Here is a 25,418-nt window from a genome sequence, read left to right as displayed (position 1 = left end):
ACTGTATAATCGTAAGATATAGGTCATACATGAATGGTCTAGTGGTTTTCCCTACTTCCTTAAATTTAAGTCTGAATTTGGCAATAAGGAGTTCATGATCTGAGCCACAGTCAGCTTACAGTCTTGTTTTTGCTGACTGTATAGAGCTTCTTCATCTTTGGCTGCAAAGAATATAATCAATCTGATTTCGGTATTGACCAATTGGTAATGTCCATGTATAGAGTCTTCTCTTGAGTTTTTGGAAGAGGGTGTTGCTATGATCAGTGCATTCTCTTGGCAAAACTCTATCAGCCTTTGCCCTGCTTCATTCTGTATTCCAAGGCCAAATTTGCCTTTACTCCAGGTATCTCTTGACTTCCTACTTTTGCATTCCAGTCCCCTATAATGAAAAGGGCATCTTTTGGGGGTGTTAGTTCTAGAAGGTCTTATAGGTCTTCAACAGAACCATTCAACTTAAGGTTCTTCAGCATTACTGGTCAGGGCTAAACTTGGGTTTACTGTGATATTGAATGGTTTGCCTTGGAAATGAACTGAGATCATTCTGTCATTTTTGAAATTGCATCCAAGTACTGCATTTCAGACTCTTTTGTTGACTATAATGGCTACTCCATTTTTTCTCATGGATTCTTGCCCACAGTAGTAGATATAATGGTCATCTGAGTTAAATTTACCCATTCCAGTCCATTTTAGTTCACTGATTCCTAAAATGTCGATGTTCACTCTTGCCATCTCCTGTTTGACCACTTCCAATTTGTCTTCATTCATGGACCTAATGTTCCAGGTTTCTATGAGATATTGCTCTTGATAACATCAGACTTTACTTCCATCAACAGTCACAGTAAAAATCACTGCAGATGGTGACTGCAGCCATGAAATTAAAAGATATTTGCTTCTTGGAAGACAAGTTATGACCAATCTGGAGAGTGTATTAACAAGCAGAGACATTACTTTGCCAACAAAGGTCCATCTAGTCAAAGCTATGGTTTTTCTAGTATTCATGTATGGATGTGAGAGTTGGACTCTAAAGAAAGCTGAGCACTGAAGAATTGATGATTTTGAACTGTGGTATTGGAGAAGACTCTTAAGAGTCACTTGGACAGCAAGGAGTTCCAACCAGTCCATCCTAAAGGAAATCAGTCCTGTATATTCATTGGAAGGAGTAATGCTGAAGCTGAAACTCCAATACTTTGGCCACATGCTGCAAAGAACTGACTCATTTGAAAAGACCCTGATGCTGGGAAAGATTGAAGGTGGGAGGAGAAGGGGATGACAGAGGATGAGATGGTTGGGTGCCATCACTGACTCAATGGACATGAGTTTGAGTAAACTCCAGGAACTAGTGATGGACAGGGAGGCCTGGTGTGCTGCAGTCCATGGGGTCACAAAGAGTCGGACACACTGAGCAACTGAACTGAACTATTAGCACATATCATCACATTCAATAACAAAGCATCAGTTATACAACTAACCATAATTTATTTAACTAGTCTTGTAGAATATCTGAAGATTTGAGGGCTATTTTAAACCGCACTATAATGAACATCATTATACATGTATTTGTACGTACTAGGATACTATCAATATAGGAATGTTATGTTTCAAACTTTTGGGTAACTTTTCTGCCTTTTCTGTCCAGTTCTATCCATCAACCTTCAGCTACGAATGCAACTCCTTTTTGTATTCCCAAAGTTTTTTCATTTATGTGTCATACTTTTCTCTGAAGTTAGGATCTCAGAATTCCTAATAATGTTTACAAACTAAGAGAGAGGAAGAGCAGAGAGGCTGACCTTTTGCAATATGCTTTAAATAAGACACAATATGCTAACTTATATGCCGTCTATCAGGATAATATTATAATATTCAAAAAAACTTACCCCAAAATAGCTTTGGCTAAGAACTTGAGCTTAAATCTTCTGCCCTGCTCTCTGACATAAAGCAATGATGTATCAATAACATATGGATGTATCATCTGAGGAGAAAAGAGAATAGAATGAGTAGCATCCTATGTTAAAGGAAAAAATAAGTGGACTGGGGAACAGAAGGCTTTAGATCTAAGATAGATATAACAGGCTCATATGCTAGAAAAACTAAGTCCTAAATCAGATACTCACTTTCAGTGCTCTGAGATCTAAATCTAAGGAGTGGCCCACTAAGACAGCATCAGGAGGAAGAAGGATCTTCAACCGTCTCTGTACATCTTTGAGTTTGGTTGTCACTGGGTTAAGAATCTTCTTTGTGATTCCAGAGAAACTTTAAACAACAACAACAAAAAAAAAAAAACAGAGAAATAGACAAACCAGGATATTACTAAGTTTCCCTCCCTGGAAAGCTACTTCGAAAAGAATATTTTAAAAAATTGATAAAACATTAATAAATGCTCAGTGTAATAAGACTGAAAATAAACAAAGAAGAAATTAAAAACTGCCTATAATCCCACTACCCAGAGATCACTTTTTACACTTTAATACCCTTTCATATTTTTTGATACATATATATTCATGTATGTTTCATTTTTATAAAAATGCAATGGCTAATAAGCACATGAAAAAGTGCTCAACATGGCTCATTATTTGAGAAATGCACCTGTCAGAATGGCCATCATCCAAAAATCTACAAACAATAAATCCTGGAGAGAGTATGGAGAAAAGGAACACTTTTGTACTGTTGGTAGGAATATAAATTGATACAGCCCCTATGGAAGACAGTATGGAGATACCTTAAAAAACTAGAGATAAAACTACCATAGGACTCAACAATCCCATTACTAGGCATATAACCCTAAGAAAACCATAATTGAAAAAGACACATATACCCCAAATGTTCATTGCAGCACTATTTATGATAGGACATGGAAGCAACTTAAGATGTTCATGGACAGATGAATGGATAAAGAAGGTGTGATACATATATAGAATGGAATATTATTCACCCATAAAAATGAATGCATTTGAGTCAGTTCTAATGAGGTGGATGAACATAGAGTCTATTATACAGAGTGAAGTAAGTCAGAAAAAGATAAACAAATATCATATATTAATTCATATGTATACAATCTAGAAATATGGTACTGTTGAACCTATTTGCAGGGCAGCAATGGAGACACAGACATAAAGAACAGACTTGTGGACATGGTGAAAAGGAGAGTGTGGGTTGAATAGAGAGTAGCATGGAAACATATATATTACCATATGTAAAATAGATTGCTGATGGGTATCTGCTGTATAATAAAGGGAGTGCAAATCCAGTGTTCTGTGACTACCTAGTAGGATGGGATGAGGTAGAAGGTGGGAGAGAGATTCACAAGGAAGGGGACATATGTGTGCCTATGGCTGACTCATGTTGATGTATGGCAAAAACCAACACAATATTGTAGAGCAATTGTCCTCCAACTAAAAATAAATAAATAAATAACAATTTTAAAATGTTATCATGGGACTACCCTGGTGGTTCAGAGGTTAAGATTCCCTGCTTTCACTGCAGTGGGCCAGATTTGATCCCTGATTGGGGAACTAAGATGCCACAAGCCACATGGGATATCATAATGCATATTACTGTATAATATAAACATAACACTTTCTATATGTCAGGAACAAGTTTTCATATCAATAAATCTATTTCAGCACATCCTTTTAAATGGTTAGAGTAGATATAACATTTTAACCAACCCCCCATTTTCATTTTAACCAACCCCCTACATTTATATTCCCATATTTTTGCAATACTATGACAAACATGTTTATACATACAGCTTTGTTACATATGACTGTTCCCTAACAATATCGTGTAATTGTCTTGTTACTAATAGGGCAGTCTTTATCATTATCATGGCCTCTCTGTGCCTAAGTGAGCATGAACTGATAGATGTAACTACAATGGGCAACAACAGTAATATTTCCTGGCTTTTCTTTGCCTAATCACAGTACTGTGTATATTCTGAAACTGCATGCTTATCTTTGGAATGATAAAAAAAAATTTTTAACTTCAAATTTCTGCTGTGGAAAAACTTAGTTTCATTTTAGTTTCTGGGGCCAAGGGAGATTAAGGTCTAAGATCATTTGACAACCAAAAGATGATTTATAGATTTTTCAGATGGGGTCTTATCAGAGAGCAAAGATATTTGGCAGTTGCTACAACTGTCAGATTCCATGACAAGGAAGATAATATTCTGGTGATTTAAAGTCATAGGAAAATTAAAAAAAAAAAATAATAAAGTCAAAGGAAAATTAAAGTGCAAGAATGATAAGAGCATTATATACCAACATCGTACAATTTCAGTATTAAAATTTACAGTTGTGGTACCCCAGCCTTTTCTTTGATAGTAAGTAGATAATAATATGGAGAAGGCAATGGCACCCCACTCCAGTACCCTTGCCTGGAAAATCCCATGGATGGAGGAGCCTGGTAGGCTGCTCTCCATGGGGTCGCTAAGAGTCGGATACGACTGAGCGACTTCACTTTCACTTTTCACTTTCATGCATTGGAGAAGGAAATGGCAACCCACTCCAGTGTTCTTGCCTGGAGAATCCCAGGGACGGGGGAGCCTGGTGGGCTGCCGTCTATGGGGTCGCACAGTCAGACACGACTGAAGCCACTTAGCAGCAGCAGCAGTAGATAATAATAGAGCCAGACATCCTGGAATGTGAAGTCAAGTGGGCCTTAGAAAGCATCACTACGAACAAAGCTAGTGGAGGTGATGGAATTCCCGTTGAGCTATTCCAAATTCTGAAAGATGATGCTGTGAAAGTGCTGCACTCAATATGCCAGCAAATTTGGAAAACTCAGCAGTGGCCACAGGACTGGAAAAGGTCAGTTTTCATTCCAATCCCAAAGAAAGGCAATGCCAAAGAATGCTCAAACTACCGCACAATTGCACTCATCTCACACGCTAGTAAAGTCATGCTCAAAATTCTCCAAGCCAGGCTTCAGCAGTATGTGAACTGTGAACTTCCTGATGTTCAAGCTGGTTTTAGAAAAGGCAGAGGAACCAGAGATCAAATTGCCAACATCCATTGGATCATGGAAAAAGCAAGAGAGTTCCAGAAAAACACCTATTTCTGCTTTATTGACTATGCCAAAGCCTTTGACTGTGTGGCTCACAATAAACTGTGGAAAATTCTGAAAGAGATGGGAATACCAGACCACCTTACCTGCCTCCTGAGAAATTTGTATGCAGGTCAGGAAGCAACAGTTAGAACTGGACATGGAACAACAGACTGGTTCCAAATAGGAAAAGGAGTATGTCAAGGCTGTATATTGTCACCATGCTTATTTAACTTATATGCAGAGTACATCATGAGAAACGCTGGGCTGGAAGAAACACAAGCTGGAATCAAGATTGCTGAGAGAAATTATCAATAACCTCAGATACGCAGATGACACCACCCTTATGGCAGAAAGTGAAGAGGAACTCAAAAGCCTCTTGATGAAAGTGAAAGTGGAGAGTGAAAAAGTTGGCTTAAAGCTCAACATTCAGAAAACTAAGATCATGGCATCTGGTCCCATCACTTCATGGGAAATAGATGGAGAAACAGTGGAAACAGTGTCAGACTTTATTTTTGGGGGCTCCAAAATCACTGCAGATGGTGATTGCAGCCATGAAATTCAAAGACGCTTACTCCTTGGAAGGAAAGTTATGACCAACCTAGATAGCATATTGAAAAGCAGAGGCATCACTTTGCCAACAAAGGTTCGTCTAGTCAAGGCTATGGTTTTTCCTGTGGTCATGTATGGATGTGAGAGTTGGACTGTGAAGAAGGCTGTGCACTGAAGAATTGATGCTTTTGAACTGTGGTGTTGGAGAAGACTCTTGAGAGTCCCTTGGACTTCAAGGAGATCCAACCAGTCCATTCTGAAGGAGATCAGCCCTGAGATTTCTTTAGAAGGAATGATGCTAAAGCTGAAACTCCAATACTTTGGCCACCTCATGCGAAGAGCTGACTCATTGGAAAAGACTCTGATGCTGGGAGGGATGGGAGGCAGGAGGAGAAGGGGATGACAGAGGATGAGATGGCTGGATGGCATCACTGACTCGATGGACGTGAGTCTGAGTGAACTCCGGGAGTAATGGACAGGGAGGCCTGGCGTGCTGCGATTCATGGGGTCGCAAAGAGTCAGACACGACTGAGCAAGTGAACTGAATTGAGATAATAATTAACTAAACAGAAGCTACAGGGTATTCCTGGTAAGTCTCATTCCACTCTAGTCTGACATCTATTGAGAGCTGGAGGCAGGGTTAAAAATACCTGGTGAGGTAGTCCACAATCTTGTTGTCAGGTTTAACAAGTTCATCCATAACACAGCCGCCTCCTTCAGCAACCAGTGAGATACGTGTTAGTTCTCTTCCCTTGGATGTAAGGCACTGAAAGATTAGGATGTAGTTAGGCTGCTAAACTGTGGAAGCTCTTGCTTTCTCTCATTATTTAAGACTATATCAGCTGTCATGTATTCAAATCTACTGGGGTCCCTGAGACAACAGTACAGCTGTTTGCTGACTAGAAGATCCAATATGAATGAAATTAAAGCTAGGCAGGCTGCTGAACATTATTATAGCTAAAGATAACCAACACAGTACTATTTTTCTGGGAAGGATGTGCTTAAGAGGGACAGAAACAATAACATCAATTATAATTGTACCACTTACTGTGTACTACAACCCAGTATCATGCTAAGTATCACTACAAAGTAATTTTTATTAGCATGCACTATTATCTAATGCAATACTAGGTATTTTATATACCATCTCATAATAACCCCATGAAATAGCCTCTAACATTATCCTCACTTTGCAGAGGAAGAATTAGGGAATTAGTTTGTCCAAGGAGACAGGCAAGGCCAGAATACACACCCTGATATGACTCCAAATCCTTAGATCTTATCCACTGTTAAGAGTTGAGAAACTATTACTTGAGCACTAAGTGAGAGGGAATACACAGCATTTGAAAGGAGGTTTAGACAAAGTAAAACACAAAGGAAGCTGAAGCAGGGAAGTCCTTCTTCTAATCTCAAATGTGTAAAACCAAGTCAAACCAATGGTAATTGAGGCAAGTCTTCAAGACAACAATGACAAAAAACCTGTGCAAAAGACAGAAGCAGACTTCAACTGGTAGTCTAGTGATTAAGAATTCGCCTGCCAATGCAGGGGACATGGGTTTGGTCCCTGGTCTGAGAAGATTCCACATGCTGCTATGGAGTAACTAAGCCCAAGAACTCCAATTGCTGAAGCTCATGTGCCCTAAAGTCTATGTTCTGCAACAAGATAAGCCACCACAAGAAGCCCTTGGACTCCAACTACAGAGTAGTCCCTGCTCGCTGCAACTAGAGAAAGCCTGCACACAGCAACACTCAGTGCAGAAAAAAAAAAAAAGAAGCAATCAACTTCGAGTAATAATCAAAAATTAGATTGACTAGTTAGAAAACTTATGTGATATTTATTCCTTATCCTGAAGCAAAGATTCACTTTTCCTAAAACGTGATGAAATGGGTCCACTTTCAGTTATTTAAACCGAATGCTAGAACTGAACACAATCAAGATAACTAGACCCTAGTGTGCAACACTCCAGTTGAAAATCAAAAGTAGCACTTACCATTTCACAGTCAAGGCCAAAGAGAGGACTGTTGTCTGTTACAGAACCATTACATTTGGTAGGTACAAAGTTTTCACAGTCAAGAAAACCTAGGAGGAAAAGGAATAAAACATTTACCTTTAGAACTAGAAATGGTAAATATCACTCCTATATTTATTCAGGGAAAACTGAGACTCCACATTTGTGGGGCATTTCACTATGTTAGACACCTGAAATATGAAGATTAAATGAGATAATTTCTGTCCTTAATTTTTTATCCATCTACTCATTTTTATATTTGGGGAGAATAATGTAGGCTGCTGTTATTGGGGATACTAGGGCCTAGACTTCCTTGCAGTTACCAAGTAACAATTTTTTCCTCCTTATTAGTAATAACAAATTGTACCTAAATCCAAAGTCATGGGACCTTTTCCATATATGCACTAACAGAGGATGAATAAAGTATGCAAATGACTGTATGTGGTATTTTTCTTTCCTAAACAAACAAGAAAAAGAAGGAATGAAATTCCACCATAGCAGAGATCTAAAAAGATTTCACTGAAGGTCGAAAGTTTAACTAACATTCACCATATACACTCTAGTACTCAACCTTACCCTTAAAATTTCTCTGAGATCTCTTTTTAGAAATGTGCCGCATTTTCTAGACTCCCAGCCTGAAAATTCCCTAGAGACTCAGATATAGGCTTAGGATACCCCTTCCTAAGTCAATAAATCAGGCACATTCATCTGAGAAGCCCAAAAGTGTCTGAATCACTGAAGATTCCTACCTTCAGAGAGAGGCTGAAACAGTTAAAGGTAACACTTAGATTTTATCTGACAAGAAACTAAGGGGAGTATGAAAAGCTTTGACCAGTTTCTATGTCATAGTACCTTGAAATTTCCAACTGATTACAATTAAAAGAATCAAAAAAGTCTAACCCGAAAGGAATATTCTCAAATCTTGGAGACATGGTACTTGCTGACCTCCTTATCTGTAGTATTAGTATCAATAATACCACAAAATAACTTTTAAAGCACTATGTGCCCCATGCTAAGCTTTTTCGGTACATTAACTCAATCTTCATGGCAATCCTATGATATATGAACTGTTAACTCCATCTTACAAATAGCTTTTTTACTTTAAGTAAATCTATTTTAAAAGGAAATGTATGTATCCAGAATACAAAAAGATCTCCAGTAATAAAAAAAGACAGACCAATTAAAAAATGGACAAAGGATCTGAAAAGATATACATATGGCCAATAAGCATACAATGAGATGCTCAATATCATCAGCTATCAGAGAAATACGAACCAAAATCACAACGAGATACTAATTCACATTAGGATGGGTATAATCAAAAAGAGCATAACAAGTGTTGGTAAGGATGTGCAGAAATTGGAAACCTTATACATTGCTGGAGGGAATGTAAAATGGTGCAGCTGCCTTGTAAAACAGTTTGGGGGGAAGCGGTCCAAAGATAGAGGAGAAATAGGATGGGGAGACCACTTTCTCCCCGACTAATTAATCAAAAGATCATTTGAATGTTGAGCAACTTCTACAAAACAACTTCTGAACACTGTGAAGGACACCAGGCACCCACAAAGGCAGTCCAATCTCTTTGAAAGCAGGTAGGACAAAATATAAGACAGAAACAGAGACAGAAGATTTAGGGATGGAGACCCATCCTAGGGAGGGAGTCACGAAGGAGGAGAAGTTTCCAAACAGTAGGAAACCCTCTCACGGGCATGTCTGTGGGGAGTTTTGGAATCTTAGAGGGCAACACAACCAGGAGAAAAAAAAAAAACAAAACCCACAGAATATGTGCCTAACTGCAACTACAAGTGGAGATGGAGAAGTGGCATAGAGGCTCATGCCGAGGACTGGGCCTGAATTCCCTGAAGACAATCTGAGGGAGCTAATGTGAGACAGCAACCCAAACCATGGGCTCCACAGAGACAAAAAAAAAAAAGAACTTTCCCTCAAAAGGCTCTAACACCACATGGTGACCCCTGGTGTGCTCACATAACAAAGGATTGAGCAAATACCAAAGGACAGCAAGCTAGCTGCTGGCTGCTGTATAGGGCTCTCTCTCCCTGAAGGCAGAGAGATAGGCATGTAATAGCCAGAGCTGGAAGGCAAGGGGCTGCTGCAATCTTGGCCCCAGAGACATCTTCCAACAAACTGAGCAGGCTCCCAGTTGCTAACCATGTCTTCCTGGGATCCTGGACGGTTGACATCTGCCAGGAGTAGCACAGCCTGAGATCAGCTCCCCAGAGGAGACACATGGCATATCTGGGACTGTCTCTCACTGCACACCTGGGAAACCAAGCAGCCAGGACCTGGGAGGTGAATAAGACACACAGCCCACCTGGGACAGTGTAGTAGCCAAGCACCAGGTCTCGCATAAGCTGCTTGGACCTTGGAAGGGCACAAAACGCACAGCCCATCTGGGTCTGTCCCCCCATGGAGAACCCAAGAACCTGAGCAGTTTAGACCTGGGAACTGCATGGAATGCAGGGCCCACTTGGGACAGCGCCCTTGCAGAGCACCCTGGAGCCTGAGAAGTATAGACCCGGGAAGTACATGCCACCTTGGACTGTGGCAAACCCAGTGTGGTCCATCCACCATGAGCACTCCCCACACATGCCAGCAGTATTTGTTTGCAATGTCCCTTCCTCCCCACAACACAACTGAACAAGTGAGCCACTTATTTATAAGTGGCCACCTTTGACCACTGTGTCAGGGCAGAGATTATACACTGAAGAGATCTGCAAACAGAGGAAGCCAAAATAAAGAAGGAGGATCCACTCTGGAAGTGACAGGTGCATCAGACTAAAACTCAGCAGTTAATACTGGGACTGTGCACATTTGAGGGGCACCTGTAGAACTTGAGAACAAGTACAAGCTGGAACAAGGGACTATTTGAAACTGAACTGACCCCACACTGCTCACAACAGCTCCACAGAAATTCCTAGATATATTTTTACTATTATCAATTCTTAATTTTTAAAAAAATTTTAGTTCTTTATTACTCCTTTAACTTTCATTTTTATAGCCTACTATTACCTTTCTTAAAAAAAAAAACCTAGTTTAAAAAAAAATTCCATATATATAATTTTTTTTAATTTTTGTGATTGATTTTGTTTTGTATTTTTTATATTGTACTTATGAGAGTCTAACCTCTATTCTAGGTTTTTAATCTTTGCTTCTTGATATTTGTTAGCAAATCTGTACCTTTAAGAATCTAGTCTTCAGTATCCATTTTCACTTAGGGATTTGATTACTGGCTTGCTTGGTCTTTCCCCTTTGACTCTCCCTTTTCTCCTCAAGGTCAACTCTATCTCCTTCCTCCATCTTCTCTTCTCTACATAACTCTGTGAATCTCCCTGGTGTCCCTGGCTATGGAGAATTGTTTCACCATTAACCTAAGGGTTTTATCTTCTGTGCTGTACAGAAGGAGAAGTCTTGAGGCTACAGTAAGAGAAGGACTGAAAGCCAGAGGCAGGAAGCTTAACTCCAAAACTTTAGAACATCAGAGAACTCTTGACTCCAGGAAACATTAATAGACAAGAGCTCACCCAAAAGTCTCCACAACTACACTGAAACCAAGTTCCAACCAAGAGCCAATAAGTTCTAGTCCAAGACACACCACACTAATTCTCCAGAAAAACAGGAACACAACCCTGAACATTAAAAGACGAGCTGCCCAAAGCCATGCCAAACCCAAAGACACTACAAAACTCACTACTGGACACTTCATTGCACTCCAGAGAGAAGAGATCCAGCTCCACCCACCAGAACCCAGATGCAAGTTCCCCAAACCAAAAAAACTTGACAAGCCACTGTTCCAACCCCATCCACAGGGAGCAGACTTCGCAATTAAGAGGAACCACAAACTTCCAGCCTGCAGAAAGGGCACCCCAAACACAGTAATCTAAACAGAACAAAAAGGCAGAGAAATATTCAGCAGGTGAAGGAACATGACAAACCAAAGAGGAGGAGATAGGGAGTCTACCTGAAAAAGAATTCAGAATGACGGTAAGGATGATCCAAAATCTTGAAAACAAAATGGAGTTACAGATAAGTAGACTAGAGACAAGGATTGAGAAGATACAAGAAATATTTAACAAAGACCTAGAAGAAATAAGGAAGAGTCAATTAATAATGAACAATGCAATAACTGAGATTAAAAGCACTCTGGAGGGAACAAACAGTAGAATAACTGAGGCAGAAGAGAGGATAAGTGAGGTAGAAGACAGAATGGTGGAAATAAATGAAGCAGAGAGGAAAACAGAAAAAAGAATTAAATGATGACAACCTCAGAGACCTCTAGGACAATATTAAACACCCCAACATTCGAATCATAGGTGTCCCAGAAGAAGAAGACAAAAAGAAAGGGCATAAGAAAACACTTGAGGCGATAACAGTCAAAAACTTTCCAAAATGGGGAAGGAAATAGCCACCCAAGTCCAAAAAACTCAGAGAGTCCCAAACCGGATAAACCCAAGACAAAACACCCCAAGACACATATTAATCAAACTAACAAAGATCAACACAAAGAGCAAATATTAAAAGCAGCAAGGGAAAAAGCAACAAATAACACACAAGAGGAATCCCATAAGGATAACAGATGATCTTTCAATAGAAACTCTTCAAGCCAGAAGTGAATAGCAGGACATAGTTATGAAAGAGAATAACCTACAACCAAGATTACTCTACCCAGCAAGGATCTCATTCAGATATAAAGGAGAAATTAAAAGCTTTACAGACAAGCAAAAGCTGAGAGAATTCAGCACCACCAAACCAGCTCTTCAACAAATGTTAAAGTATCTTCTCTAGACAGGAAACACAGAAAAGGTTTATAAAAATGAACCCGTAACAACAAAGTAAACGGTAATGATATCATACTTATCAATAATTACGTTAAATGTAAATGGGTTAAATGCTCCAACCAAAAGACAAAGACTGGCCAAATGGATAAAAAAACAAGACCCCTTTTTTATGTTGTCTACAAGAAACCCACCTCAAACCAAGGGACACATACAGACTGAAAGTGAAGGGCTGGAAAAAGTTATTTCATACAAATGGAGACCAAAAGAAAGCAGGAGTAGCAATACTCATATCAGATAAAATAGACCTTGAAATAAAGACCATGATAAGAGATAAAGAAGGACACTACATAATGATCGAAGGATCAATCCAAGAAGAAGATATAACAATCATAAATATATATGCAACCAACATAGGAGCACCTCAATATGTTAGGCAAATGCTAATGAGTATGAAATGGGAAATTAACAGTACCACAATAATAGTGGGGGACTTTACTACCCCACTCACACCTATGGACAGATCAACCAAACAGAAAATTAGCAAGGAAACACGAGCTTTAAACGATACAATAGACCAGTTAGACCTAATTGATATCTATAAGGCATTTCACCCAAAAATAATGAATTTCACCTTTTTCTCAAGTGCACACGGAACATTCTCCAGGATAGATCACATCCTGGGCCACAAATCTAGCCTTGGTAAATTTTAAAAAATTGAAATCATTTCAGGCATCTTTTATGATCACAATGCAGTAGGATGAGATGTCAACTACAAGAAAAAACTATTTAAAAATATAAACATATGGAGGCTAAACAACACACTTTTGCATACCAACAGATCATGGAAGAAATCAAAAAGGAAATCAAAATATGCATAGAAACAAATGAAAATGAAAACACAACAACCCAAAACCTATGGGATTCAGTAAAAGCAGTGCTAAGAGGAAGGTTCACAGCAATATAAGCCTACCTCAAAAAAGAAGAGAAACATCAAATAAACAACCTAACTTTATACCTAAAGCAGCTAGGAAAAGAAGAAAAGAAGAACCCCAAAGTTAGTAAAAGGAAAGAAATCATAAAAATCAGAGCAGAAATAAATGAAAAAGAAACAAAGGAGACTATACCAAAGATCAACAAACTAAAAGTGGGTTCTTTGAGAAGGTAAATAGACAAACTGTTAGCCAGACTCATCAAGAAAAAAAGAAGAATCAAATCAATAAAATTAGAAATGAAAACGAAGAATCACAACAGACAACAGAGAAATACAAACAATCATAAGAGACTACCATGAGCAATTATATACCAATAAAATGGACAACTTGGAAGAGATGGACAAATTCTTAGAAAAGTATAACCTTCCAAAACTGAACCAAGAAGAAAAAGAAATCTTAATAGACCCATCACAAGCATGGAAATCAAAACTGTAATAAAAAATCTTCCAACAAACAAAAGCCCAGGACCAGATGGCTTCAACAGGTGAATTCCACCAAAAAATTACAGAAGTGCTAAAACCTATCCTACTCAAACTCTTCTAGACAATTGCAGAGGAAGGTAAATTCCCAAACTCATTCTATGAGGCCACCATCATCCTAATACCAAAAACAGACAAAGATGCCACAGAAAAAGAAATCTACAGTCCAATATCACTGATGAACATAGATGCAAAAATCCTCAACAAAATTCTAGCAAACAGAATCCAACAATATATTAAAAAGATCACACATCATGACCAAGTGGGCTTTATCCCAGAGATGCAAGGATTCTTCAATATTTACAAATCAATCAATGTGATATACCATATTAACAAAATGAAAGATAAAAACTATATGATTATCTCAATAGACGTAGAGAAAGCCGTTGACAAAATTCAACATTCATTTATGATAAAAAACTCTCCAGAAAGCAGGCATAGAAGGAACATACCTCAACATAATAAAAGCCATATATGACAAACCCATAGTAAACGTTATCCTCAATGGCAAAAAATTGAAAGCATTTCCTCTAAAATCAGGAGCAAGACAAGTCTTGTTCACCACTTTCACCACTACTATTTAACATAGTTTCAGAAGCCCTAGCCACAGCAATGGAGAAGGCAATGGCACCCCACTCCAGTACTCTTGCCTGGACAATTCCATAGACGGAGGAGCCTGATAGGCTGTAGTCCATGGCGTTGCTGGGAATTGGACATGACTGAGTGACTTCATTTTCACTTTTCACTTTCATGCAATGGAGAAGGAAATGGCAACCCACTCCAGTGTTCTTGCCTGGAGAATCCCAGGGACAGGGGAGCCTGGTGGGCTGCCATCCATGGGGTCGCACAGAGTCGGACACAACTAAAGTGACTTAGCAGCAGCAGCAGCAGCCACAGAAGAAAAAGAAAGAAAAGGAATCCAGAATGGAAAAGAAGTAAAACTCACTGTTTGCAGATGACATAAACCTCTACATAGAAAACCCTGAAGACACCACCAGAAAATTACTAGAGCTAATCAATGATATAGTAAAGTTGCAGGATATAACATTAACACACAGAAATCTCTTGCATTCCTATACACTAACAATGAAGAAACAAAAAGAGAAATTAAGGAAACAATCCCATTCACCACTGCAATGAAAAGAATAAAATACTTAGGAATAAATTTACCTAAAGAAACAAAAGACCTATATACAAAAAACTATAAAACAATGATGAAAGAAATCAAAGATGACACAAATAGATGGAGAAATACCATGTTTGTGGATTGAAGAATCAATATAGTGAAAATGAGTTTGCTACCCAAATTAATCTATGGATTAAATGCAATCCCTATCAAGCTACCAACGGTATTTTTCACAGAAGCAAAACAAATAATCTCATAATTTGTATGGAAATACAAAAAAACCTCAAATAGCCAAAGCAACCTTGAGAAAGAAGAATGGAACAGGAGGAATCAACTTGCCTGACTTCAGACTATACTACAAAGCTACAGTCATCAAGACAGTATGGTACTGGCACAAAGACAGAAAGATAGACCAATGGAACAAAACAGAAAGCCCAGAGATAAATCCACACACCTATGGACACCTTATCTTTGACAAAGGAGGCAAAATATACAATGGAGAAAACACAATCTCTTTAACAAGTGGTGCTGGGAAAACTGGTCAACTACATGTAAATGAATGAAACTAGAACACTTTCTAACACCATACACAAAAATAAATTCAAAATGGATTAAAGATCTTCATGTAAGACCAGAAACTATAAAGCTCTTGGAGGAAAACATAGGCAGAACACTCTGACATAAATCACAGCAAGATTCTCTATGACCCACCTCACAGAGTAATGGAAATAAAAACAAAAAACAACAAATGGGACCTAATTAAACTTAAATGCTTTTGCACAATGAAGGAAACTATAGGCAAGGTGAAAAGGCAGCCTTCAGAATGGGAGAAAATAACAGCAAATGAAACAACTTACAAAGAATTAATCTTTAAAATGTATAAGCAGTTCATGCAGCTCAATACCAGAAAAACAAAAGACTCAATCAAAAAGTGGGCCAAAGAACTAAACAGACATTTCTCCAAAGAAGACATACAGATGGCTAACAAAACTGAAAATATGAATGAGTGTTCAACATCACTCATTACTAGAGAAATGCAAATCAAAACCACAATGAGGTATCATCTTATGCAGATCAGAATGGCTGCCATCAAGAAGCCTACAAACAATAAATGCTGGAGAGGGTGTGGAGAAAAGGGAACCTTTTTACACTGTTGGTGGGAATACAAACTAGTACAGCCACGATGGAGAACAGTTTTGAGATTCCTTTAAAAAACTGGAAACAGAACTGCCATGTTACTGCTGCTGCTGCTAAGTCACTTCAGTCGTGTCCAACTCTGTGCGACCCCATAGACAGCAGCCCACCAGGCTCAGACCCAGCAATTCCACTGCTGGGCATACACACCGAAGAAACCAGAATTGAAAGAAACACATGTACCCCAATGTTCACTGCAGCACTGTTTACAATAGCTAGGACATGGAAGCAACCTAGATGTCCATCGGCAGAGAATGGATAAGGAAGCTGTGGTACATATACACAATGGAATATTACTCAGCTATAAAAAATTAATGCATTTGAGTCAGTTCTAAAGAGGTGGATGAAACTGGAGCCTATTATATAGAGTGAAGTAAGTCAGAAACAGAAACACCAATACAGTATATTAACACTGTATATATGTAATTTATATGGAATATATATGGGATTTATAAAGACGGTAATGACGACCCTATCTGCAAGACACCAAAAGAGACACAGATGTAAAGAACAGACATTTGGACTATGTGGGAGAAGGCGAGGGTGGGATAATTTGAGAGAATAACATTGAAACATGTATATTACGATATGTAAAACAGATGACTGGTGCAAGTTTGATGCATGAAACAGGGCACTCGAAGCCAAGTCAACCCAGAGTGACGGGGTAGGGAGGGATGTGTGAGGGGGGTTCAGGATGGGAGGACACATATTCACCCATGGCTGATTCATGTTGATGTTTGGCAAAAACCACCACAATATTGTAAAGTAATTAGCCTCCAATTAAAATAAATAAATAAGTAAATTATTTTAAATTTTTTAAAAAGGAAAAAAAAAAAAAAGTCTGGTACTTTCTTAAAAGGATAAACATAGAGTTACCATAGGATTTGGTAGGTATATACCCCTTGCTACATACTTAAGAAAAATGAAAACATATACCCATGCAAAAACTTTCATCTGGATGTAGCATTATTCACAACAGCCCCAAAGTATAAATAATTCAAATGTCATCAACTGATGACTGGATAAATAAAATGTATAAACATACATGGAATATCATTAGAATGAAAATAAATGACATAATAATACATGCTACAACATGGATAAACCATGAAAATTTTATGCTGAGCTAAAAAAGCCAGTTACAAAAGACCACATATTGTGTGATTCCATTTATAAATAGGTAAATTCCATTCACAATAGGTAAATCTATTAACAGAGAGTAATTAGTATTTGCCTTGGGCTAAAGGACATTGCAGGAAATGATAGTACAAGGTTTCTTTTGGGGTAATGAAAGTGTTCTAAACTGACTGTGGCAATAGTTGACAAAATCTGCAAACATACTAAAACATACTAAAAACTATTGAAATTGTATACTTTAAATGGGTGAACTGTATGGTAGGTTAATTATATCTCAATAGGGCTTTATTTTATTTTTAAGAAATTATAACATTACTGCTGTGATTAAGAGGTAATAAATAAAAGAATTTTTATTAAAGTCTTACTACATAACTGACCAAGGCTCTGAGCCTAGACCTATTTATTAAAGAAAATGGAGGTGGGGGTGGGTGGGAGGAATATTAGAAGTACTACAGAAGTATTAAAATGTTAAAGACATATTGATTTCAATACACTAAGAAGGAATGAAAGAAAAATAAAAAAGGAATTTTTTTTATTCCCACAAAATATTTCAATGTTATTTAAGGTCATGTTCATGTACTACCTAAAATCAGTCACAGTATACATCCTACAGTTTAGGAAACATTGCACTTAAAGTATTTCCTCTTTAATAGAGGATGGAATAAGTCACTTGGAAAGCAGTGCATAAAAACAAACTTTCAACAGTAATATTTTTAAATAAACTAACAGACATTCTTCCATTGTTGCCAACACAGGATAAAATCTATACCAACCTTGTAATGGAAAGTGATATGTTTTCATTTCCTCCTTTGTGAGAAGGCATCTAGTCAAGCCCACTTTCTTAAAGCCATACTTTTGAATGATGGGGTCTTTCTGCAAGTTGATGCTAACTTTTGAGCTGGCAAAAGGTAAAGACCCTAAAATAAAGATAATCACATATATGTTATAAAGTATGTTTATAAGACCTCAGAGGACATGTCTTTTAATGATGTATAGATCAAACGGTTTATAAGACCCAGTCCCAACTTTAAAGGAGCTTGCATTCTAATATATTTATAGGAACACAAAGCAAAAATAACTCTCAAATGGGTTGTAACAATAAAAGCTATAAAAGGGAAAGAGAGAATACACTGGCTGAGATAGTCAGAAATGGTTCAAGAGAGGAAAAGACTAGCTGAGTCTAGGCTTAAAGAGCAGAATTCAGATATCTGCTGTATTAAACTAGCCTGTTAATGATGGACAGGGAAGCCTGGCATACTGCAGTACATGGGGATGCAAAGAGTCAGACATGACTGAGCAACTAAACTGAACTGAAACTAGTCTGTTACAGTGTCTGCCACTCCTAATAAATCTACTGCACCCCTAACCACTTGCTCAAACACAAGCCTGTTCTTTAAGAAGCAGCAGTTACTGACTGGATTAAGAGTGGGGACCTGGCTAAAGAGGGAACCAACTATAAACTGACTAGTAACTTGATATTCCTTGCCATGCTCAAAAGGGATAAGGATATTAGCTAAGCTGATCAGCTTTCTTGCTTCCAAAACTGAACTAGAAATACAGAGAACAGACCAGTTAGAACAGAAAACAAAGAAGCTAAGATGCCATGAAAAGGATAAAGAAAAGGTCTTCACCAGAGGCACTTAGATTCTTGATGTCTTTCTAGTCCACAGGCATCCTTCAAATAATACCCTCTCACTTAAGGTGGCCTAAATGAGTATCTGGTCCTGGCAACCTAAAGAGCCAAAATATCAGAAATAAGAAAAGAGGGCATTCCAAGTAAGAGAAATGTACAAACCAAACTTGGTAAGGTAATGACTAGACAAGTCAGGGAGGACAAAAGATCTTTGTAGAAGAGCAGTATAAGAAACAAGTTGAAAGAAGAGGGAAAAAGTGAACTGTAGACCACTATGAATTTCAGGCTCAAGAGTCTGGACTTCTGGAGCAACAGAAAGCTCCTGAGAAGGGAAGTGGCATAACCAAACACTACTTTAAGAAAGATCAATCTCAAAGATATGTAGAAAATGTAGTAGAGAGAAAAATGACTTTGCAGTAATTCTGGCAAAAAAACAGTCTGGATTAAGATGGTGGAGGGATGGAAGAAAAAGGATAAAAGAAACATTACAGAAGAAAAACTGATAAAGCATAGTGACAGAATAATTCAGTTCAGTCAACAAAATATTTACTGAGTACTTATTATATGCCTGGCATTGCTCTACTCAGTAGATTCCCCAATGAACAAAATCAACAAATTCTCCTAAATTCTAGTTGAGAAGATGCACAATAAACAAATACATAATATATCAGGTGAGGATAAGGTAAAGGAGGAAAGGCAGCGCTAGGGCAGAAAAAGGGTTAATGTCATATATTTTACAATCAGGGAACGTATCTCTTATAAAGTAACATTTGAATAGAGATTCTTAATAGCAAAGGGAATGAATCATGCAGATTGGGTATGGGGAGCCAAAAGAAAAGAAATTCTAAAATTCAAGACTGGTGTCTTAGAGAAAAACAACACTAACAGAAAAGAGGATTTGAAGGTGGAAGTCTATTATTTAAGGAGAAAAAAAATGCTTTTAATTATGCTATGACTGAAGGTACAATGGAGTATCCAGGTAGCAACATCCATCAGGCAGCTGAGAAAATGTAGGCCTGGAATTTGGGACATCAAAGCTAAAGATGCAGGAGTTATCCACAGAAGAGGTGGGTAAACTGGAGAAGAATAGATGAATATTTCAAAGAAAGACTAAAGTGAAGAAAGATCAAAGTGCTATGATCTAATGGACTATAACTTAAGGACTTTGATATTTTGGTTGGGAAACTGAAGCAAAATCCTTAGGACAGAGAATTAGCTATAACCCTCTAGTTCCTCAATGCTTACAGAATAAACCCAAAATTATTAGCATGGCATTTACAGCCTGCAAAACAAAGTTTAAACCTACCTCTAGGCAACCCACTCCAGTGTTCTTGCCTGGAGAGTCCCAGGGACAGGGGAGCCTGGTGGGCTGCCGTCTCTGGGGTCACACAGAGTCGGACACGACTGAAGTGACTTAGCAGTAGCAGCAAGCCTCATCTCTCACTACTACATCTCCTCTTATTCCATCTCCACCCCTAGTCACCCTCAACAATCCATATTCTTCAATCATATCAATTTCTTTTTTCAGATTACATCCTTTCTTTTACAGCTCAATGCTTTTACATGAGTTTTGAATCTCATAATGACTACTCTGTGATTCACTCAAATATGTCAAAACACAGTAGATGTCAAGTTAAACGAAGTTGCAGGTCTGATATGGACATCTATTAGAAAGAAGGAAAGGGGAACAATGCAAAAATAAGAAGTTAGATGCTATTGAGATAGAAGATAATAGGAAACACAGTCATGGAGAATATGGAAAGGAATCATTGGTTTTTCCTCACCACTTTTTCATGTTCCCTCAGTGCAACTATTCAATAATTTAAATTATTTCTGAATACACATACAAAATGCATTTTGAACAATACTTACCTTACTATCTGCAATGAACTGTTAAGGTCTATTCCATCACTCACCTCCTTGCCCCTCCAAAGACAAGGTCAGCTATAACTTGCTAATGGGACACAACCCAGTCTAAAAAACACTGCTATTGTGGATGTTTATACTTTAGCTGGCCAGCATCTAAACTTGCCTATTCCCCACTGTGAGTAATATTAGTGAGCATCCCCTCATTAGTAAGAGGTAAGATCTTCCTTCCCATTTGTACACTTGTGTGTACAAAGACCCAGTGAGTTTAAAAATGATTCACAGTAATTGATAAGAATCTACTGTCAGTGATAAGCAGGGAATATACTTTTCTTTTTCCTTAAACACACACACACAAAATTGCTTTTCTGCTTAATTTAATTGGAGTTGAGTTTTGTTGTTTGCAAAAATAAACTTGACTGATAAACCTACTTGTAAGCATATCCAAGGGCTTCCCTGGTGGCTCAGCAGCAATGAATCTGCCTGCAGTGCAGGAGATGTGGCAGGAACTGGTGGGTTCAATCCCTGGGTCGGGAAGATCCCCCTAGAGAAGGAAATGGCAACCCACTCCAGTATTCCTGCCTGAGAAATCCATGGACAGAGGAGGCTGGTAGGCTACAGTCTATGGAGTGGCAAAGAGTCGGACATGACTTAGTGACTAAAGAACAACAAAGCATATCCATATGAGCAGATATCAAACCAGAGTCATAATCATACCTTCCATTGCTTTGGGCAGATTCCCAATTATTTGTTTCTTTTGCAGCCCAATGATATCAGCTAGGAAATCAGACGAAGGGGGAGGCATGCGGAATTTCTGAAAATACATAACAGGCTTTTACAAAAATGTTTGAAAGCAGTTAAAATACTGTCAAAGGTCTAGACTCAGAGCTATGCTATGTAGACTCAGCTCAGTGCTATGAAAAATCTGGACCTTAACTGTTTGCACTGTAAAATGAGAACTGTTTCCTTAATGTGTAAAAATGACTGAATAAGTGAAATACCATTTATCCAACCCTAGCAATTTTCTTTGCTTCCCTGACTATACATTATACTAAAGAAACAAACATTAAAAAACATGTAACTCAGAAAAGCAAAGTACCCTTTATTTTTCAAAGCACTTTCATATGCATTACTTTAGTGGATAACATGCCAGGTAAAAACGACACAGAAAAGCGATGATTCAGAGTTCAAGCCTCAGGCTCACCTGGGCTTAAATTCCAGCTCAACCACTTACTAGCTGTAATTTGGATGCATTACTCAGTTTCCTTATGAATAAAATGGGATTTTAAAAAGTATCTCTTATAAGACTATTGTGAGAATTAAAGATGATGCATGCTAAGTATGAATAATAAAGGGCTGAGCACATAGGTAGTAGTATTCAACAAACTAAAGCAGAAAGGAAAATGAAGACCCAAGGAGAATTAGGTTAGGGCTAACAAATTCAAATGCTCTCAAGGGTAAATGGATGAAACAGTCTGATAAAGAATGGAGGAGGCTATGGGAAAATGAAGAGTACATGCCCTTTCTAAAGAAGACAGCTGCTATTCAGCTCCAGATACTTTTTTAAGGGAATTCAATCTTGTGATATTGTCGAGAGGCCAAGAAATATGGATTTTATATAAATTTTACAATTTTAAAAAACACCGATGCCCAAATAAAATGTGACAATGTCAACTACAATCTGGGAACTATAGATTACAGCCCAGGAACTACAGATTGCAATCTGAGATTTTTGCCTAGATTACCAAAAGAAAAACATCAGAGACAAATCTAATCCCAACACAAGGTATCAATCATAACCTTTTTAGCTTTCTACAACTTCTACTTCTTGTTCAATCAGGCTGCCAACCAGCACAGTTTGAAATATATGCACTAGTTGCGAAGTGTGAGAACCTGACTCAAGTCCAAATAAAAAGTTTTCTTGACTTACATGTTTGAATGCCTTTCGGAGAAATCCAAATTCCAAATAGAACTTGTAAAAGTGTAGCTGACTCAATCCCTGCAGTATAAAAACCACCACATTTTTCAGGTGGTTTTGGTGAAAAAGCTGGCACCAGCTGTTGAAAAATCAAACCAATACAGCTAAGACTGAAACTTTTAAGTCAGTTACAGGCATTCAGAAGGGCAGTGTGAAAAAAGCACTGAGCAACAACTTTCAGAGTTTATCACTGCTCACTGACTGCCTGGAAATGAAGAACAGCTATTATAGCACAGAATTTAAACAAAGATCTCTTGAGGTAATTATTTATTTCATTCAAATCAAGTAGAATACCAAGTGAAACACAATGAATTCAAATCCAAAATCCTATTAAGATGTGTTTTAAACTGGAACTAACTAAGCTCAATTTACAAAGGCTACCTTCAACATCCCAATCTGCTCTACAATCCTTTCTAAGCAAGTAAGCACATGACTGGCTTCAAGAAAGCCAGTTTTAGATAAAGTGACAGAGCAATGGCAGTATCTGTTAATGCAAAGAGGGTTTTTGAGGTATTTAGCTACCCCACCCCCAGACAGAAGTATACATCTGAAAATCTCTCTATTGGTACATACACACACACAATTTTCATTAGACATTTAATAATGGCACTAAGGATACCAAAACAGTCATATTCTCTTTGCCCTTGATTTGTAGAGAAGAAAAAAGATTGGGATTTTTAATATATGATGTTATTTCAATCAGGTCTCCATCAGAGGTTATAAACTAAAATACCTATAGCAGCCAGACAGATAATATAAATAAGGGAAGCAGGCCAGGTGGGACATTGAAGTATACATCTAAAATGAGAGGCCACTATTCATAGGGACAGTTGCCAGAATTTTTTCAAGAAATATGGATTTTTATAAAGGAATTTCCAATTTAAATTGTTGGTAATTTTGTTTAAAAAATTAGGACATTCTGGGTGGCAAATAAAAATGTCAGGCAGATATGGTTCCCTAGATGCAAATTTGAAACCTCAGGTCTATATCCATCTAAAGTTCATCTCATACCTCGGTTTAGGAAAGCTGGATTTGCCCAGAACTGCATACTTCAGCAATTCACATAGCTGGCCATGGGTTACTTCACAGTTTTCAGCAAATAAAACGGTAGATAATCGAGCTTTCTGCAAAAGTAAATCAGGGCATAACAGATTATTGTTATAAACAACAGCAACAAAAACAAGGCAAATTTTAAAATATTCTAGTTTCTTATTATTTTACCATAATATAACCATAAGGAGGGTTCTAATTAATTAGAAATGAAGGTCTAAAACAACCTGTGATATGAGTATTAATGAGATATTTAATAAACACTGATACAGAACCTTAATTATAGATATCCCTAGCTTGTTACGTGCTAGTAATAGCAGGATGAATAAAATATGCTCTTAAGAAGCCCATTCTACCAGGGTGAAAAAATGCAGAAACAGGTAATTCCTATTTAAGATGTAGGTGCTGTTCTAAAGATAAAGGAGCAAAGAGGCTAAAACTGTCTTGGGGGCTTGGAGAATTTTAGAGATAGCATAACTGAGATGAAAATAATGGAACTGGACCTTGAAAGTATGAGTCAGCCGGGTAGGAGGAAACATTGTGCCTAAATACGTAGTTTGGTTTGGCTGGAGACAAGACTGCATGTTTCGTAGAGCAATGGAGATATGAGAGGAAGGTGAAGTTGGAGTCAGATCATAGAAGACCAATGTGGCCTAAGCAAAGGAATCAGACTTTAAGCCTCTCCTTAAAACAGCTTTGTACTTACATAAAGTTATTAAAGTAATTCACGCTTATTAAAAAAGAGTCAAATAATAGAGAAGAGTAAAACTGACAATAGATAGGTGAAAATAAGTCACCTGTACTTGTACAATTCAAGTACAACTCATATCATTTTCCTTTTGGTCTGAGAGGCCTCAGAGTAACAGTGGTTAGGAGTTCAAGCCCCAGAGTTCCTCTACCTAGGTCAAATACCAAGCTCTACCATTCTAAGTGCTGTAAGATGTTAAGAGGTTAGGGACAAGTACTTTGATCTAAGACTAAGGTTTTTTCATTTACAGAATAATTATAATTCTACCTTATGAAATTATTGGGAAAACCAACAAGGTAATGTACTGAGGCAAGAGTAATGTACTGAAGCCAGTGCCCAACATACCCTAAGATAAGTAAACACCAGTTATTATTATTGCTATTTTCCCATGTGACTATTTAAAGCTAATGCTGAGCACTTACCCACTTCTTACCCCCATCTATTAAATCATTTAATTCTTTGTAAGTGGGCACTACTATTATCCCCATTTTACAAATAAAGAAATGGAGGAACGACAGATAAGTACAGAACCAAAATCAGAATGCAGGCTCCAAAGCTTAAACTCTTTTCGTCTCTATCTTATACTGTCCCCAAGGGATTACACTTTACATTGTTTTGTAACCAACTCCCTCCACCACAAAAAAAAACAAAAAACAAAAACAAAAAACCCAGGGAAGGAGTTCCCTGGAAGTCTATTGGTTAGGATTTGGCAAACTGTAATTGCTGTAGCTCAGGGTTCAATCCCTGGTAAGGGAAAAGAGACCCTGCAAGCCGCTTGGTATGGGGGGTGGGGGGGAAATCTGTAAGTATATTTCCAT

The 25,418-nt window shown here is 37.9% G+C and overlaps 1 protein-coding gene across 7 annotated transcripts in view; it reads right to left on the bottom strand.

Annotated features, from left to right (window-relative positions):
• Positions 1–25,418, bottom strand: part of REXO5 (RNA exonuclease 5) — a 70,021-nt gene that overhangs the window by 37,225 nt on the left and 7,378 nt on the right. For 6 of the 7 annotated variants that reach the window (XM_059881373.1, NM_001038154.2, XM_059881374.1 and 3 more), the window contains 8 exon segments: positions 23,814–23,926; positions 22,755–22,881; positions 21,542–21,638; positions 18,099–18,242; positions 7,584–7,672; positions 6,243–6,358; positions 2,112–2,250; positions 1,875–1,969 (listed from right to left, as the gene is read on the bottom strand). In XM_059881373.1, the coding sequence (XP_059737356.1) occupies positions 1,875–1,969; positions 2,112–2,250; positions 6,243–6,358; positions 7,584–7,672; positions 18,099–18,242; positions 21,542–21,638; positions 22,755–22,881; positions 23,814–23,926 (920 nt within the window). 7 annotated transcript variants of the gene reach the window in all.

This window comes from Bos taurus, chromosome 25 (assembly GCF_002263795.3).
Source record: "Bos taurus isolate L1 Dominette 01449 registration number 42190680 breed Hereford chromosome 25, ARS-UCD2.0, whole genome shotgun sequence".
NCBI lineage: Eukaryota > Metazoa > Chordata > Mammalia > Artiodactyla > Bovidae > Bos > Bos taurus.
Note: the sequence above shows the minus strand (reverse complement) of the source record. Positions and strands in the feature narration are given on the sequence as shown.